The sequence below is a fragment of the Mobula hypostoma genome, chromosome 5, assembly GCF_963921235.1.
Source record: "Mobula hypostoma chromosome 5, sMobHyp1.1, whole genome shotgun sequence".
NCBI lineage: Eukaryota > Metazoa > Chordata > Chondrichthyes > Myliobatiformes > Myliobatidae > Mobula > Mobula hypostoma.
The window spans coordinates 150,805,584-150,825,250 of record NC_086101.1 but is presented as its reverse complement, the minus strand read 5'-3'; the positions used below and the strand labels follow the sequence as shown (position 1 = coordinate 150,825,250).

Below are 19,667 nucleotides of genomic sequence, written 5' to 3'. Positions count from 1 at the left end.
GTACTGTGTAAAAGTCCTAGGCACATATATACAGTTAGGGTGCCTATGACTTTTGCACAGTTTTGTAATAATTTTATGTATTGCCCTGTACTGTTGCCACACAAAAAAAACAAATTGCATGACATATGTGAGTGATGATAAACCTGATTCTGACATGGGTCTGTATTGTGGACTGAGAGTAGGAAGGAGGCAGGGAGAGGGAAATCATGATTGAGGAAAGGGGAGGAAGCAGGAAGCACCAGAGAGGCATTCTGTAATGATCAATGAACCAGTTGTTTGGAATCAAATGACCTTGCCTCATGCGCAGGGCCACCCCCTGCCCCAGGCACTCCTCTGACACCTGTCCCACACCCTCCTGCTGCACTTCACTCTCGCATTTCCCAAAATCCTTTGCTCCCACCAGATTTATAACGAGCAACAAGCCACATTGGGCTTATATGTAGTAAAAACAGGAGGGCCAGCATTGTGGGGCCATGATTAGCTAAGATAGCTACAACTTGATTGGAGATCCATCCACTATTTGCATGCCACATCCCCTGCAATTGAGTTAAATGCAAGTGAATTAAGAAAGATGCTGGATGATGCCACAGCAGTGTTCGTGGATGGCATTGGAAAACTCGAACATATCAAGGGTAGGATAGTGTTAAATGAAAATGCCACACCCAAGTTTTGCAAAGCCTGTCCTATTGCTTATATCATCAGTGATAAAGTAGCTAGTGTGCTAGATTGCATGGAGGCTGAAGGAGTTCTTTCTGAGGTTGAGTGGAGCTCATGGGCAATCTTAGTGGTGCCAGTAGCCAAAAAGAATGGATCTCTAAGGATTTGTGTTGATTTTAGGGTCACCATCTATCCAGTACTGAAAGTAGATCAGTACCTTTTGCCCAGGATAGAGGATATCTTTCCAAATCTTCCTGGAGGTAAATACTCCAGCAAAGTGACTTAGCTGAGACCTACCTAGAGGTGGAGGTGGAAGAAGCGTCCAAAGTGTTTCTCAACATTAACACTCGCAAAGGGCTTTATCGCTATTATAAGCTTATTTTTGGAATAGCATCTGCACCTGCATTCTGGCAGAAAGCTATAGACCAGGTACTGCAGGGCTGCCCAGGCACTCAGTACTACCTGGGTGACATCATTATTACTAGTAATGATGACAACAAACATCTCCAAAATTTCAGCATAGTGTTAAAAGGTTAGAAGATTTCAATATGCAAAAACTGAGCATCACTTACTGTGGTCAACCTTTGACACACAAGCATTACCCACGTCTGCTGTGAAAATTTAAGCAGTGGTGGATACCCCAATACCAAAGGACATGTTACAGTTGCAGTCCTTTCTAGAACATCTCAATTACGGTAACAGTTTCCTGCCAAACCTGGCTACTATGCTCCACCTTTTGAACACATTACTATAGATCGAGAAGAAATGGCAATGGACAAAACAGTGTGAGATGGCTTTCTAAAAGGTGAAGGAAATGGTGATGTCAGGCATTGTACTCTCACATTATGATCCACAACATCCAGTGTAGCTTGCCATGTGCTGTTTGGGATACCAATACATTCAGAAGAAAGGTATCCACAGTCAACTCCTATAACCAGCATGGAGGAGGCCCCAGTTCCTGAGATTGTTTCACAGCCACAAGTCTCACTTGCCCACCGGAGTGATCCTCTTCCCACTTAGATTTTATGTTTCGGAGTTGCAAAACATAACAATATCAGTTTGGCAATTTGTTTTTCTCTGTTTGCTGTCTGAAATCTTTCTTCACTGAGGAAATGATCGGCCAATGACAATTGGCATGGCTTGTGATTGTATTTGCAGTATTAACTAACTCATTCTTTGCAAATAATTTGAAAAGCACAGTTGATTTTTATATAAAGCCCCTTGGGACCAGAAATGGTTGTGTTTTTCCCGAGTACTGAATATGCAATAATGAAAAGGTATAGGTGCTTAACGGTGTTTTATCTGAGTTTGAAGATTGATAATATTTGTCAATTCATTGACTTCTGTACATTAGAAGATGTTGCTAAAATGGAACACTACTTGAAAGAGTAGGGTATCATGGGCAATAACTTCTAGATTTCTACATGTAAATGCACATGCTTAATTTAGAAGCTGCTGTCAGAAAAACATGGAGTATGATGGCTTTGCTGTTATTTCAACTGCAGAAATCTGAGCTCCTGTGGTTAAAGGGCAGAAAGGTGGCAGCAATTCACAACACAACTGTTGGCAATGTCATTTGTTGTTCCTGACCTTTGTGTTTGTGCAATGTAGGAGTGCAGAATGTACTGCAGGTCAGAACTTGTGATGTTAGACCTTTTATTCCATCATTAGACTAGGCTCGAGTATTCTGTTTTGAACCAAGCTGCATGGCTTATTATCTTAAAATTTCTTGAATATTTGTAGTTGGTAAAATTGTCTTATTTTAACTTGTTTTAATGATCTGGTCATCAGAGATATTTAGAAACGATGAAAAGGTCTTTGATAGCACAAACTAGCTAATGTGCAGCTTTGAGTTCTACCATTGAGTGGCTGCTTACAGACTGCTCCATTTCATGGGATAGCTGTGACAGTATGGTTTGCTTATTTAATCTGACTGTGGGACTGAAAAGGAACATCAGGGGCACACAAATGCAGGGAGAAGCTGATCAAATACAATCCATCAAACATAGTATTTTGGATATCCTGCACTATTTTCTGATTTGAAATGTTTTCAATGTTTTAAAAATATGGTCTGTTCTATGGTCAAAGAGTTGCTGTCAAATTGAAAGTGGGAAAACAATTCTTTAAAATTTGATGAAAGTATCAGCAGATTAAGAATGAAGTGAGCAGAAAATATCCAAAGCTCTCAAGTGCCATCCAGTGTGCAACATCTCTCGGTGGTTTTGTTTCTGTGATTTGATCATCTGGGATCATTTGAGAAATTCAGGGTTAATAATCCTAAAATCACAAATCATTCTCCAGAATTCTTGGTGCTGTACAAACTTGGATAAATTTATGAATTAAAGGACATTGAGGTGATATGAGACTAAATTGTACAGTGGGATTATTTTGGATTGTTTGCATATAACATAAGTATATAGTTCAGATGTAACTTTTCTCTAGACTAATTCTTCATTATTCTTCATCTGCCTTATTCCCTAATTTTATGTAGAATTGACTGATCCAACATTAAATGAAGAAGACATAAATGAAACACAGCCTTGGGCCAAACCTCTTGTACATTTGTGGCAGAGTAAACTGCACAATTTCCAAGCAGAGAAGGAATATAATGAAGTTGTCTCGAAAATGGAACCATATTGTGCGATTTGTTCACTTTTCTTTCCTTATTACCAGGTAAATTAATATTTAATCTAAAAGGAATTAAGCTGGTAATTCACAATTTTCTGCAGTCAACGTCTTCTTTCCTATGTATTTTTAGTTTACAATTAATCTTAGATTCAGGAACCATTAAATATAAGATAGGCATTACAGGTGTATTGGGAGATGAAGATAACACAAATCTTTGTGGGTTTGTTAAGTTGAACTTTCACCTCCTCTGCTGTAGATACTAAATTTCATTAAATTTACCAAGATTGTAGATGCACCAGTATTGATATATTTAATCTCTTAAATCAGTGTGTTTGTGAAAAAGGAGATAAAAAGATATGGACTCTGCTGTCTGTCCCTGTAAACAGGTACAGCTATTTAATGAATGAAAAATGCTCTTTTGTATTAAGAAATACTGAGGAAATTCTTACTATAATAACATCATAACTTCACAACATCCAAAATGTTACAATAATAACTGGCTTTTAAATTAATTGTTCTTTGATGCAAAAAGCAGGCCAAGTTGGACCTCAAATCTAACAGAAATATTTCAAAGAACTTCAGGTCAAGGGTCACCTGAAATATTTTCTTCCCTTGATATTCTGACCAATCTGTTTTGCTTTCTTGCTGCTTACTTATGTATTCTACAAGTTAGCAAGGTCTTTCTGAAGTAGAATAATCATTATTAACAATCTTTGAGGCATTGTGAAGATAATAATCGAAGACAATAACTTTGAAATTAACTGGTGATTTCCCTACTTCAAGAAAGATTGTACAAATGAATGAATGGCACACAGGTTCTATTGAAGCCATTCCTTTCAGTTGAGAAGTTAAACTATCTGAAGCATATGTGCACTGGTTAGAAACAACTTTAAATTATTTTGTCTAATGTCAGAACATTCAATTAATCAGGAAAGTTAGTAGAAGTTCAGAAGGGAACTAATAAGGTAAACATAGCAGGTATGGGAGGTTAGGAGGAAAGCGGTTGATATTAAAGTCAGTTTGTAAATGTTTCATAAACTTGGCATATGAAATTGACTAAGTAAAGAATTGTGTATATTGAGTGTATGGAAGTAAGGAACTATGGAAGTTGGTATGTACAGACAGAATAGATGAGTAGTTTTCAGCTTCAGACAAAGCAGTTTACTTTTTTATTGCTGCTTAGAGTGGGAAGTATTGGATAGTAATAGAGTGAAAACATAATTAAAACAAAAAGAAATGCCTTTGGTATTGCCACTTGGCCTATGTACAGACATGTCCCATACAGCAGAAAGAAACCAATCTAGGAATAGCAAAACCACTGCTTCAGATTTTCAGTCCTTGTTAGATATAGAACTGGAACCAGAATGTTGGCAGGTTGCTCATGTTATAATTCTTCAAGAAAGAGCAGGTGATAAGCATTGAAAATACAAACAAATCAGCCTTATGTCAGTAATCGGTAAGTTATTATCAGAAACAAAATAAATCTTGGAATGGCCAAGGATGATCGAGGAGAGACATGATTGATTTGCTATAAGCAAATTATTTCAGGCTGATGAGTTCACATCAATGGCCCTGTCAAACTTCAAACTCATGGGAAAAAATAAATTCACTTAAATATTACAATATTTTACAATGTTCAGGAAGAAATATTATAAAGTTTGTAGGTGCAGAGAGGTCACCGCATTTCAGAAGGGATTAAGTTATTGGAAGGGTAGAGATGAAGGAGACCAGAATGTTGCTAGGTCAGAAGTTGTTAAAGTAAAAGGAGAGGTTCTGAAGGTATGACTTGAGAATGAAAAGAGTGATGATGTAGGGAATTTTAAGCTAGAGTCATACAATTATCACAGCATAGTTAGTTACTGCCCGTTATGCCACTGGCATTTAGGGCAGCAATAAATGTAAAGGATTCTTCATTGCTGTTCTGTAACATTTTTTTTGGCCAGTCAGGGTTGTCAGCCCCCAAACCTGGAGGATTGTGAACCACTCAGTCTGGCCTGTACCCTTTGACCTGTTTGGCATGGGTGACACTACCAAGAGTCAAAGCACAGGCCCCTGACTCCAGCCAACGTGTCTCCGGATCATTGAGGCACACAAGCCTACAAACCATACATCAAGGCTGTGGTCCTCTTGGAGAATTACAACATAGAAGGTTGGATAAATTACCCAAGGACCCTGGGTTGGACTTTGTAAGTGCAGCCCAGTCTAGCCCCATTTTCTAGCCCAATAGCTTTGTCAATTCTTAGACATTCACAATTAAAGCTGCTGAGAAATCAGCAATAATGAAAGAAGCAGTAAGAGAGTACTTAAGGAGACTGAAAGTTAGTAAGTCTCATAAACTGTTAATCTGCATTTCATGGATGGGAAAGAGGAATGCTAGAATAATAGTGGTGTAGCTCTTGTCATCTTTCTCTGTGTCTGCGAATGAAATCTTAATTTTGTTTCTTTTTGCACAAATGCTGTTTGGCCCACTGAGTGTTTCCAGCATTTTCTGATTTTGTTTCAGTTTTTTGCACCTATATTTAAATAAAAAATCCTATCATGTTTATATTTTGCTGCTCTTTTAAAACTTGCTTCAAAAACCATGTTATTCCTCCTGGCTTGTTGGTTTCATGTGCTTTTTGATGCAGGTCATGTTGCAGATATTAGAACCAAGGAATGTAGGATTAGTGGAGGATAGTTTTGGGATGATCTTATTGAATAACAAAGCAGATATGATGACTACAGGTACATGGGTTTAGTCCTGCTTGTATTTCTTGTTACTCTGTCAGGCAGTGAATTTCAGATTATTATTTGTTGCTATATAAGCTGGCTTTCCCAGGTCAGCTTTGATTCTTATGCCAATCATTTTAAGTCTATGTTGCTGAGTTCTTCGAGATTCTCACAGTGGAAATAGTTCCCTTTATTCAGAACCACTGGCATCTGACTGCATGCACATTATGTACTTTGCTCTGCATCACACATGTCAAAAGTATACTGCTGCACACGCTGCAACATTAGATCAGCATGATCATGTCCTCCTCATACCTCACTTTCCCACCTATCGTCTGTATATTTAATTATTAGTCAGTATGTTGCACTTAATCCCTCCCCCTATATTATTACTATGTAATAAGGCCTCAGTGATCTTTGTTTCACCCCACTAGTTGCAGCTGAAAATAACCAATTTATCCCTACTGAGTTTTCTCACATTTAAGCCAAACCTCGACCCATACCAATATGCAGACACAAAATGCTAAAGGAACTCAGCAAGCCTGGCAACGTCTATGGAAAAGAGTACAGTTGATGTTTTGGGCTGAGACCCTTCATCAGTCCTGCTGAATTCCTCCAGCATTTTGTGTGTGTTGCCTTGATTGCCAGCATCTGCAGATTTTCTCTTTTTTGTGACCCATACCAGCATGTTGTCTTCAATGCTAAAAACCTTAATGAGTGCCTTTTAGAGTGCCAAATGATTCATTAACGTTCCCTTTTATTTACCCAGTTACTTAAATGTTGTCAAACTTGATCTCACTTTCATGAAACTATCAACTGCCTATTAATCATTTTAATAATCATAGACTTTTGCAATCTTCTGATGATAGATGTTAGGTAATTAGTTTATATTATGCACTTTCTCTCTCCTTCCCAGTGAATAATTTTTTGCAGTAAACATTCTATGAAATGTTTTGTAGGAGAGGTGTGAGGATAAAATGTCAAAAACTCTGTGGAATTGTTATGCTATGGTATAAAGTTGCCTAATAAAAATGGAAACTGTTGACTAAATGAGTTGTCAGGTTCCTAACAGGTTGTGGAAGTTGATGCCATAAATGTTATAAGGGAGTTGATTAGCTTCTTTAAAGGCAGGATTTTCATGGTAATGTAGTGCAGGTCCTGAGATGGCCTTGCTGATCTTTTAAGCACCTCACTGTAGCCCTGTCAATCTTTTAAGTCCCTCACCACAGCCTTGCCAAATGACTATGGTTCCTTTCCTGTTAAGTTCTCTCGTTCTTTTCAGCATCAGGTATTTTATGGCACATACTCTGCCTGTTTCCTAGTCTTTTCTGTTTTGCATATGCAATAAATATTTTCTTAAAAGTTACATTGATCATCAGCTCATTTGATACTTCAGTATATTTTGTAGATTCTTTGTGATACATTTTAATTTCGTCACTCTGCATAACCAAGTTGTGGAAAAGAGATCAAAAAGTGACACATCTCTCAACAATTGTCATAAGTTGCACTTTGTTAATGCTGTCCTTGAAACTGCATGAAACTAAAATGAAAATGGCATGGAGAAATTAATGTGGCAACTGGGATTTAATGAACATTCAGCCAGTGGATCGTCTCCTTAGCAGTTTTAAGATGGAGAAAGAAGAAATGATGGAGGATGAGATATGAATTAAAGTTAAATTAATTAAAGAAAAACATGTTTCATGGGCAGCAAAGTCAGACATTTTATAAGCAAGAACAAAGATTAAGTGTGACCCAGTTGTGTAAATTGGTCCTTCAGTAATTAAGACTATATAAATTACTATGACAGATAAAAAGAATGGGGAAAATATCTCTTCCAGGGGCAATTTGGGATGGGCTGGAGTGAGACTGCATTGCATTACTTGTCCCTTAATATCCTTGCCAGGTCAATACGGAATCTTCTTATGATTATGTATTATCAAATATTTTAGCAGCAAGAATAATTCCCTTCAGCACCTTAAATCTAACAGCTTAACAATTGCAATCAAGTTCAATGTGAAGCTCATAACAAGATGGAAAGAAATGGTGACAAAGAAGCATTGCTAAATGTCTGCTAACTTATGAGTAATTAGAATACATTCCTTGCTTTCATTGGCGTACTCTTTCAAACTATTGATGCTACCTTGTTGCAGATGCTTCAGTATTTTCCCTGTCATTTTGACTCATTTACATATTCTATTCATTTTCAAAGTTCTTCCTAATTTTAAAACCAGTGTGCTGAAGGTCCTACTTCCACACTATATGTAAGTCCAACACTGATTTTGAGGAAGATAATGAACTTAAAAAGGATAATAATAGATTGATATTGACATATGCGTAAAGGCATCCGTTAGTCTTGTGAGACCATGGATCTGCGCGTGGGAAGTCTTCACTCTCCAGGGCTCAGGCCTGGGCAAGGTTGTATGGAAGACCAGCAGTTGCCCATGTCTCCCCTCTCCACGACACCAATGTTGTCCAAGGGAAGGGCATTAGGACCCATACAGCTTGGCACCAGTGTCGTCGCAGAGCAATGTGCGATTAAGTGCCTTGCTCAAGGACACGACATGTTCCCTCGGCTGGGGCTCGAACTCACGACCTTTAGGTCGCTAGTTCAATGCCTTAACCACTTGGCCACGTGCCCACACACATATGCATGACTGCTGAAAATTGATATACAGAATTGAACTTGTGCATTTTGACTGGAAGAATAAATGAAAGTAAAACTACAAAGGTACAATTCTAAAGAGAATCTAGGAGCTAAGAGACCTGGTGTATATGCACACAAATCTTGAAAAGTGATAGTGAGTTGAGTACAAAAATAAAGAAGCTGTCTTGGAGTTTATAATTAATAATTTAAAGTTAGGAAACATGAAGGCTATATTAAAATACCCATAAAAGCACTGAAAGAGTTTTCTGCAACTAATTCTGCTCTGGTCAGTTTACTCGAGGAAGGATGTGAAAGCCCAGAGGCATGGATGTAGGAAAAGTTTACCAGACTTCTTCTGAAGATGAACATTTCCAGTTGCAGAAACTTGAATCAATTTGATTAAATATGTTGAAAATAATGAAGTCTAAGCAAAGTGAAACTGTTTGTACTTGCAAAAGGTTTAAGCATCAGGGGATGTAGATTAAAAAGTGATTAACAAAAGAGTTGGCTGACATAAGGAAAATTTTCTTCTGTATTGTGAATACTCTGAGACAACTTGGAATTCATTGTCTGAGAGGGTAGCAAAAGCAGGCTCAGTCATTGCTTTCAAACAAAGGTTAGATTAATACTGAGCTGAGGAAAAGGAATGCCAAGAATGATTTGGCAGAGAGCTGGTGGGGGCTGTGTTCTGTAATATTATGATTTAATGTACTGTGCAAACACGGGTCTAAACTGTATGGTCACCTTAAAAATAGTTGGATACATACTCCCATAGGTTTTTCTGTTTTTGCAAGTCATTAAAAATCTACTTCTCATTCTTAACATGAATGTACATTGCTTCATTTACTTCTGTTAGAATACACTCACCATTGTCTTCCTTAAATCCATTACAATCCTCTGAGAATATTTATATATTTCTCAGTGGTGCCATAAAATAATTTGCAATTATTCTATTTATCTAAAGTTATGTCATCAATGTAGACCATAAGAAACATTGTTCGTCATATCTTCTCCAAACAAAACCCACTCTTTAACTCCCTCTAAACCAAGAAATTACTATACACTTGAATGTATCATTTTCCATATCTATTCTTAATCCGATGATTGCTCTTCCCCACATATTCCAGCATGCTATGCTCTCCAGAATATCTGGTGGCTCTGGGCCTGTATTCACTGGAATTCAGAAGAATGAGGGGTGACCAAATTGAAACCTATTGAATGTTGAACTGCCTGGATAGAGTGGATATGGAGAAGATGCTTCCTATCGTGGGAGAATCTAGGACCAGAGGACACAGCCTCGGAATAGAAGGGTGTCCTTAGACTGAGATGAGGAAGAATTTCTTTAGACAGAGAATGGTGAATCTGTGGAATTCATTGCCACAGGTGGCTGTGGAGGCCAAGTCCTTACATATATTTAAAGCAGAGATTGATGGATTCTTGATTGTTCAGGGCACAAAGGGATATGGGGAGAAGGCAGGAAATTAGGGCTGAAAAGGAAAATGGATCAGCCATGATGAAATGGTAGAGCAGACACGATGACCCAAATGGCCTACCTAATTCTGTCCTATATCTTGTGGTCTTATCTTTGTCCTTGGACACTTCATTCGGCTGAATGAGATGTGGCTCTTTTTACCTTTGCTAAAGTATTAATCAAGGAGGTTCTTGTGCGCACCAATAAACAGGGGAAACAAATCCATTTCTTTCTGGCATGCTGCCCTTGTCCTTTTAGACCCATAACTTTGCTTGTTGTCAGTTCTATTGAAACCTTTACCAAATGTTGAAAGCCACTTGCATGGCAATAACTGTACTATCTTTCCTGCTCCTTCATCAGTTTAGCCAGAGATGATGGTTTTTAACAGAATGGTATTGCCTTTCTTTAATTAGCTTGTATTGCTGTGAAATTTAATTAATTGTGTTGGGGTTATTGCTTGAAAGTTTATCTGTCACCACTATTAGGATGACTAACTGTCTTGACTGAGTTAATCCCTTCCATCCTTTTAAACAGAGGATCCTGATTACAGTTGTGAGTCCTCTTGTGCTACTTCAGTAGTAAAGCAAGAGGAAATTAATGGCAGATTATCAACCCAGCAATTGCAATTTCCACACACTTTCTTCAAACCTAGGATGAAGCCACCTGGATTGGATAGTTTTACTACTTTGACAAACTCCTGTCAACATTTAATTATTTACTTTTATATATTTTATTATCCTATACTCTATCACCACTACCTTCTCCCATGCTTGTTTAATACTGGTATTCTCTTATCTAGAGAAGGCACTTTCTAAATCCTCAGCCACACAAGTAGCTCACCTTAACCACACCCTTCATTCTCACAAGAATATTTAATTTTGCCTTCAATTGATTTTGTTCTTTACTTCACAGCACTTTTAGAATTAATGTTGATTATTTATTTATTATTTTGATTCCTGTTTACAATTGCTCTTTTGATTTGTTTTTGTAGATCTCCTCTGACCTTTGTCAGTGGTTTGTCTTGATACTGTATTGTGAACTGCATAATTCTCATAAACACAAATAATTTTGCAGAGGGTGGAAATTTGAGTAACACACAAAGTGCTGGAGGAACTCAGCAAGTCAGACAGCATTTCTTGATGGGAATAAATGGTCAACTTTTCATGCCACAACCCTTCATCAACACTGGAAAGAAAGAAATGAAGGCAGAATAAAGTGGGTGTGGGGGTGGGGGAGGAGTACAAGTTGGCAGGTGATAGCTGAGACCAGGAGAGAGGAAAGAGAGTGGGTGGGGGAAGGGGTTGGAATAAAGTAACAAGCTGAAAGGTGATGGCTGGTAGAAATGAATGGCTGAAGAAGAAGGAATCTAATAAGATAAGACAGTTGTCCACAGAAGAAAGGGAAGGAGGAGGGGCACAGAGCGATAAGATAGGCAGGTGAGAAGAGAAGGAAGGAGAGGAGAACCAGAATGGGGAATGGAAAAGGAGAGAAGTGGGAGGAAGAAGAAATTTGTGTGCATACCATCAGGTTGGAGGCTACCCAGAGGTGTTGCTCCTTTAACCTGAGTGTGGCCTCATCGTGGCAGCAGAGGAGGCTATGGAACAATATGCCTGAAAGAAATTGGAAGTCAAATTGAACTGGGTGGTCATTTCATTCCCCCCATCAGGAAATCTGCTTCTTTCTGGACAACAGATTTAACCAGATCCCCTTCACCATCACTTTGCTCTGTCTGGGGGATTTGGTTCTCACCCTCAACAATTTCTCTTTTGGCTATTCCCACTTTCTCCAAACTCAGGGTATAGCTAGGGACACCTGCATAAGCCCTAGCTAAGCCAAACCTTTTGTCAACTATGTGGAACAGTCCATATTTGAGGCCTACATTGATAATGCTCCCCAACTTCTTCTGTGTTGCATTGATGGCTGCATTGGTGCTGCTTCCTGCTGCATTCTGAGCTTGTCAATTTCTTCAACTTTGCCTCCAACTTCCACTCTGCACTCAAACTTACTTAGTCCATCTCTGACACCTCTCTCCACCTTTTTCAATGTCTCTGAAGACATCTACTGATATATTTTATCAGCCTACTGATTCTCACAGCTTTCTAGACTATACTTCTTCCCACCCTGTCACTTGTAAAAAATTTATTTCCCTTTCTCAGTGTCCACGTCTCTGCCACATCTGTTTTTATGATGAGGCTTTGCATTCCATAACCTCTGAGATGTGCTCTTTCTTCATAGAATGAGATTTCGCTTCCACTACCATGCTTACCCACTCTCCTGCCTCCATCACTGCCTTGACATGTATCTCCTCCATTTCCTGCATATCTGTCCTCACTCCATGCTCCCAATGCCAAAACAGGGGTAAGGTTCCCTTTGTCTTTACCTTTTACCCTATGAACCTCCATATCCAGCACCTCATTCTCCATAACTTCCAACATCAGCGTGATTCTACCACCAAGCACATCTTTTCCTCTGCTTATCATAGGGATTGCTCTCTACATGACTTCCTTGTCCACTCATCTCTCTCCACTAATCTCCCTGCTAGCACTTATCCCTGCAAGTGGGACAAGTGCTGCTCCTGCCCCTACACCTCCCCCACCATCATTCAGGGCCTCAAACAATCATTCCCGGAGAGGTGACTCTTCACTTGTGAGTCTGTTGGAGACATCTACTGTCTCTAGTGATCCCAATGTGGTCCGTGCTACATCGTTGAGACTCAACATAGATTGGTGGATTACTTCGTCGAGCACAAAAGACAGGATTTCCTGATGGGCACCAATTTTGTTTTGACTTCCGGATTTCATAAGAACATAAGAAATAGGAGCAAGAGTAGGCCATCTGGCCTGTCGAGCCTGCTCTGCCATTCAATAAAATCATGGCTGATCTGGCCATGGACACATCTCCACCTACCTGCCTTTTCTCCATAACCCTTAATTCCCCTACTATGCAAAAATCTGTCCAACCTTGTTTTAAATATATTTACTAAGGTAGCCTCCACTGCTTCATTGGGCAGAGAATTCCACAGATTCTTCACTCTTAGGGAAAGACAGTTCCTTCTCATCTCCGTCCTAAATTTACTCCCCGAATCTTGAGGCTATGTCACCTAGTTCTAGTCCTCTCTACCAGTGGAAACAACTTTCCTCCCTCTATCTTTTCTATCCCTTTCATAATTTTATGTTTCTATAAGATCTCCTCTCATTCTTCTGAATTCTAGTCAGTATAGTCCCAGGCGACTCAATCTCTCCTCATAGTCTCTGGAATCATCCTGGTGAACCTCCTCTGCACTGCCTTCAAAGCCAGTATATCCTTCCTCAAGTAAGGAGACCAGAACTGCATGCAGTACTCTAGGTGTGGTCTCACCAGTACCCTGTACAGTTGCAGCATAATCTCCCTGCTCTTAAATTCAATCCCTCTAGCAACAAAGGCTAACATTCCATGTGCCTTCTTGATAGCCTGTTGCACCTGCAAACCAACCTTTTGTGATTCACGCACAAGCACTCCCAAATCCCTCTGCACAGCAGCATGCTGCAATTTGTTACCACTGAATTAATAATCTGCTCTTTCAGCTTTCCTTTCAAAGTGGATGCACTTACCAGCATTGTACTCCATCTGCCAGACCCTTGCAGACTTTCTGTATCTTTTGCACAATTAGCTTTTCTGCTCAGTTTAGTATCATCAGCAAACTTGGATACACTACACTCGGTCCCCTCTTCCAAATAGTTAATGTATATAGTGAACAGTTGCGGGGCCAGCACCAACCTCTGCAGCACACCACTCACCACCGATTGCCCACCAGAGTAACACCCATCTATCTCAACTCTCTGCTCTCTGTTAGTTAGTCAATCCTCTATCCATGTTAATACATCACCCCCAACTCTATGCATCCTTATCTGATGGATAAGTCTTTTATATGGCATCTTATCAAATGCCTTCTAGAAATCCAAGTAACTAACGTCCATCTGTTTCTTTCTATCCACGGTGCTCGTTATGTCCTCACAGAACTCCAGTAAGATTTTCAAACAGGACAGCCATTCCAACATGACAGTTCATAGCCTTCTCTGCTGCCACGATGAGGCCACTCTTAGTTTGGAGGAGCAACAGCTCATATTCTGTCTGGGTTACCTCCAACCTGATGGCATGGACATCAAATTCTTTAATTACTGGTAATCACTGCTGCCACTAGGAGGAAAGTACTGGAGCTTCAGGTTCAGGAATGGTTATTACCCCTCAACCATCAGGTGCTTGAACCAAAGGGAATAATTTCACTGAACTTCACTTGCTCCATCACTGAACTGTTCCCACAACCTATAGACTCACTTTCAGTGACTCTTCATCTCGTGTTCTCGATATTTATTGCTTATTTATTTATCGTTTTTTTTTGTATTTGTAGTTTGTTGTCTTTTGCACATTGGTTGAACACCCAAGTTGGTGCAGTCTTTCATTGATTCTATTACGATTATTATTTTATTATGGATGTATTGAGTATGCCCACAAGAAAATGAATCTCAGGATTGTATATGGTGACATATATGTACTTTCATAATAAACTTACTTTGAATTTCTCCCCCTTCCCCCTCTTACTTTTTCCATTCACTCCTTCTTTTCTTTTCCCTTGCCTGTCGTCTCCTTCTGGTGCCCCTCCTTCTTTTCTTTCTTCCTTGGTCCACTGTTCTGCCCTATCAGATTGCTCTTCTTTCAGCCCTTCACCTCTTCCACCTATCACCTCCCAGCTTCTTTCTTCATCTCTCCTTCCCTACCCTCCTACCTTCCCACTTACCTGGCTTCACTTCACACCTGCCAGCTTGAGTTCATCCCCCTCCCCACCACCTTTATCTGACTTCTTCCCCTTTCTTTTCCAGTCTTGATGAAGGGTCATAGTCTGAATCATCAACTGTTTATTCCCATTTAAAGATGCTGTCTGAGTTGCATAGTTCTGATAAGCCTCTTTTCTGATATTCTGACTTCTCTATCTTTCATCGTTAAGCCTTCTTTTCGTGATTTTTATTAATGGCCTGGATGAGGAAGTGGAGGGAAGGGTTAGTAAATTTGCTGATGACACACAGGTTGGGGGTGTTGTGGATAATGTCAGAGGTTACAGCGGGACATTGATAGGATGCAAAACTGGGCTGAGAAGCGGCAGATGGAGTTCAACCCAGATAAGTGTGAGGTGGTTCATTTTGGTAGGTCAAATATGGTGGCAGAGTATAGTATTAATGGTAAGACTCTTGGCAGTGTGGAGGATCAGAGGGATCATGGGGTCCGTGTCCATAGGACATTCAAAGTTGCTGCGCAGGTTGACTGTCTGGTTAAGAAGACATATGGTGCATTACCCTTCATCAACTGTGGGATTGAGTTTAAGAGCCAAGAGGTAATGGTACAGCTCTATTGGACCCTGGTCAGACCCCACTCGGAGTACTGTGCTCAGTTCTGGTCACCTCACTACAGGAAGGATGTGGGAACTATAGAAAGGGTGCAGAGGAGATTTGCAAGGATGTTGCCTGGATTGGGGAGCATACCTTATGAGAGTAGGTTGAGTGAACTCTGCCTTTTCTCCCTGGAATGACGGAGGATGAGATACGTTATAAAGGTGTATAAGATGATGAGAGGCATTGATCATGTGGATAGTCAGAGGCTTTTTCCCAGGACTGAAATGTCTAACATGAGAGGGCACAGTTTTAAGCTGCTTAGAAGTAGGTACAGAGGAGATGTAAGGGACAAGTTTTTCACGCAGAGGGTGATGAGTGCATGTAATGAGCTGCCAGCGACGGTGGTGGAGGTGGATACAATAGGGTCTTTTAAGAGACTCCTGGATACATAACGTGGAGCTTAGAAAAATGGAGGGCTGTGGATAACTTGGTAATTTCTAAAATAAGTACATCTTCGGCACAGCATCTTGGGCTGAAGGGCCTATATTGTGCTGTAGGTTTTCTGTGTTTCTCTGTTTAAGTCAATTTTAACTTTGGTCACCCCTCTTTTCCTCTGAAAAGAATGCTTTTATTCTGTATCCAAATTGCCTCATCTTTAAAACCCTTATTCCATTACTTTTCGGTCTATAACTTTTTGATCTAAGTTTAATGAGCTAGATTGCCATTTAGCTAACTGAATTTAGTTCCTCACCAGTTAAGCCGTTTTGCACTATCATATTTTTGCATTCTGTAACTATTCTAAATCTGATATGTGATTGTGGTTGCCCATATATTCTTCCACTGCATGCTCTCCTTGTCCTTGGGTCACTTCACTCTGCTAAAGGAGATAACTCATTTTTTTCTTTGCCACCATGTTATTAAAGCAGTAAACAAGTAAATTCTTTTGCCCTCATTTTTGAAATCTCTCTTTCAGTTGTTATTAAATCAGGCCATAATAGGATAATTGAAGGCCCCATTATCACTTTTTTTTTATTTCTTCAATCTCTCTAGCAGGCAAATCTCTTTAGTCTCTTACTCACAACCACTGGAGGAACTCAGCAGGTCGGGCAGCATCCGTGGAAAAGATCGGTCGACGTTTCAGGCCGGAACCCTTCGTCAGGACAGATGCTGCCCGACCTGCTGAGTTCCTCCAGCGTGTTGTGAGTGTTGCTTTGACCCCAGAATCTGCAGATTATTTTGTGTTTCTTCAGTCTCTTATCTTTTAGTTTGCTGCAGCCTCTTAAATCTTATCAGGCACACTTTGCCTTTCATCCTAAACTATATTGTCTGCCATACTTGCTACAATTTGGACTATGTTTTATAGGTATCTAGTTGGTAATAACCAGAAACAAAAACGTGTCCTTCGCTTTATATTGATTAACAATCTGATTGCAAAGCACAAAATGACTTGTGATGAATAAATATGAACTTTTGTATGGATACCTGAGGAATTGCTGATGGAGGTTGTGATTCCTGAGTGTTATGTGGAAAGAAGTTTATTCTGCATCTGAAGATGTTATTTTTAGCTTAAGAATGTATTACATGTAAAACTGAAATTGTCCATCCGTGATCTTTTTTCCTTTTTGATATTCACTTTGTTTCCAAACACTTTTGGACAAGAAAACCCAACATGATTAACTTTTCTGCAATTTATTTTGTGAAGCCTGATCAATCCTTGGAAACGAGATCTCAAATCGAATCTAATTCAGCAGAAGTGTCACCATCCAAGCAACATAAATCAAAACCCCTTATTCCGGAAATGTGCTTTGCATACAGTGAAGAAAATAATGAATTTTACCCTACAAATTCATTTATTAATGAAGATGGAACTAGTTTGCTGATATCCTGTGCAAAGTGCAGTCTACGAGTACATGCAAGTAGGTGCTATTTTACTATTGCTGCTCTCTTGAATGCTCATTATTGTACTTTTAGTATTGGTTATGACTCTCGACTTTGATCTATAGGTTGTTACGGTGTTCCGTTTCATGAGATCCATGATGGTTGGACTTGTTCTCGTTGTATAATTGGTGCATGGTCCGCAGTAAGTATGCATTTCATTAATTCAGTGTTCTGCTGAAGATGACACATTATTATATTCTAATGGATCACTGAAAGGCTAAATGATTATGATTATTGATAAGCTTCAGGTGTATTAAAGATAGATTTGTTTTCTTTTATGTTTAAAGTTATCTTTGTAACAGCAGTTACAAACATCATTTAAAATTCTGTTGCATCATGTAATTATTAATGATAAATTTGTTTTGGGTTACAAAGTAGCAAATTTACAATTGCATTTCAATCTGTTGGGAGTTGACTTATGAAGTTGATTAAGAGGTACCAGTGGACTACCTAATCCTTTTTCTTTGTAGTTGTAGAACATAGCTGTCAATAAGTGTACAATTTTGACTCTACATCTTACAGAAGTGGTACTTCCTTGACCCAGGAGGGGAAAAGTAGCAGAAAGAACTTTTTTTTGTAGATTTCTATTAAATGAATGTTCATTCCTAAATGTCTGTTTTTTTATTGTATATTTCCTCTGAATTCAGTTATTGTTTAGATATAAATCATGGAAAAATTATTAACACCTACCTGATAAGGTTTTCATCATTCTTTCAATGGAAGCAAACTCCAAATCCCTTTTGGGAAATAGTGAATATATTTATTTATTTAAAATTATTCCACACATGACAAGAAAAATGTTTCTTCTTGGTTCTGGAAATCAGTATTGTTATCCAGGAATGGCACTAGAGAGTGGAGATGCATGTGACCTATTGACATCAACATATTGGCATCAATATTGGAGACATGTTAAAGCGATAATGTCTTTGCAGTTCTGCCTATTAGTGATTTGGGCTTGCTCTTTGGTAGCTGAAGGAGTCTTCCATTCAAGGAAAGAAAAGCTTAAAGGTAGGTAACCTAGCACTTCCCCTCCCTTCTTCCCTAGTAAAATTAATTAATTGAATCTTAATCATATTTATTAAAGAGTAAAACTTGGTTGACCAGCATTTTTTACTCTACATAGCACTGAAAAGAAAATGGATTACCAATGAAATTACTTATTTCACTGACACCTGCAGTTAAGTTATCTTCTCAGTGTAAGGATAACAGGAAATTGGAATGTTCTGAAATAAAAATCTGTCCTCTGGTAAGACCGTAAGACATAAGAACAGAATTTGGCCATTGGGCCCAGCAAATCTGGTTTGCCATTCGATCATAACTGTTTATTTCTCCTCTCAACCTATTCACTTAGCTTCTCCCTGTAACCTTTGAGGCCCTGACGAATCAAGAACCTATCAACTTTCACATTAAATATATTTGATGAGTTGCCACCCCAGCCATCTGTGATAATGAATTCCACAGATTCATCAAAGTCTGGATAAAGAAATTCATCCGCAACTCTGTTCTGAAGCTTCCATACCTTCCATACTGAAGCTGTGCCCCCTGGCCCTAGACTCCCCCCCGAATGGAAATGTCCTCTTAATATCCACTCTATCTTGACCTTTCAATATCGGGTAGATTCAGTGACATTCCCCCTCATGCTTTAAACTCCAGCAAGTACAGACCAAAGCCATCAAATGCTCCTCATACTTAAATAACTCTTTTTTCCCCCAATCAGAATCAGGTATAATATCCCTGGCATATGTTATGAAGTTTGTTAACTTATGTGGCAGCAGTACAATGCAATACATGATAATATAGGGGAAAATAAATCAATTACAGTAAAAAAAAATATAAATAAAATAGTTGTTAAAGATAGTGCAAAAATAGAAATAATATAAAAAAGTGAGGTAGTGTTCATTTAGGAATCAGATAGCAGAGGAGAAGAAGCTGAATTGCTGAGTGTGAGCCTTCAGGTTTCTGTACCTCCTTTCTGATGGTGGTAATGAGAAGCGGGCAGGTCCTGGGTCAAGGGGGTCCTTAGTAATGGACGCTGCCTTTGAGAGGCACTGCTCTTTGAAGATGTCTTGAATACTACAGTAGGTAGTATGCAAGATGGAGTTGACTAATTTTAGAACTTCCTGTAGTTTCATTCGGTCCTGTGCAGTAGCTCCCCACCCCACCATAGCTGACAGTAATGAGTGATGCAGCCTAACAAAATGCCTAACAGTACTTCTGTAGAAGTTTTTGAGTGTTTTAGATGATAAACCAAATCTCC

General features: G+C 39.1%; 1 protein-coding gene across 1 annotated transcript in view; it reads left to right on the top strand.

The window, feature by feature from the left end:
* LOC134347073 (lysine-specific demethylase 4C-like) overlaps positions 1–19,667 on the top strand; it is a 394,026-nt gene that overhangs the window by 198,740 nt on the left and 175,619 nt on the right. Inside the window, exons 13-15 of the mRNA XM_063049177.1 lie at positions 3,149–3,330; positions 17,175–17,388; positions 17,476–17,552. Coding sequence (XP_062905247.1) covers positions 3,149–3,330; positions 17,175–17,388; positions 17,476–17,552 — 473 coding nt within the window. The remainder of the gene's footprint in view (positions 1–3,148; positions 3,331–17,174; positions 17,389–17,475; positions 17,553–19,667) is intronic.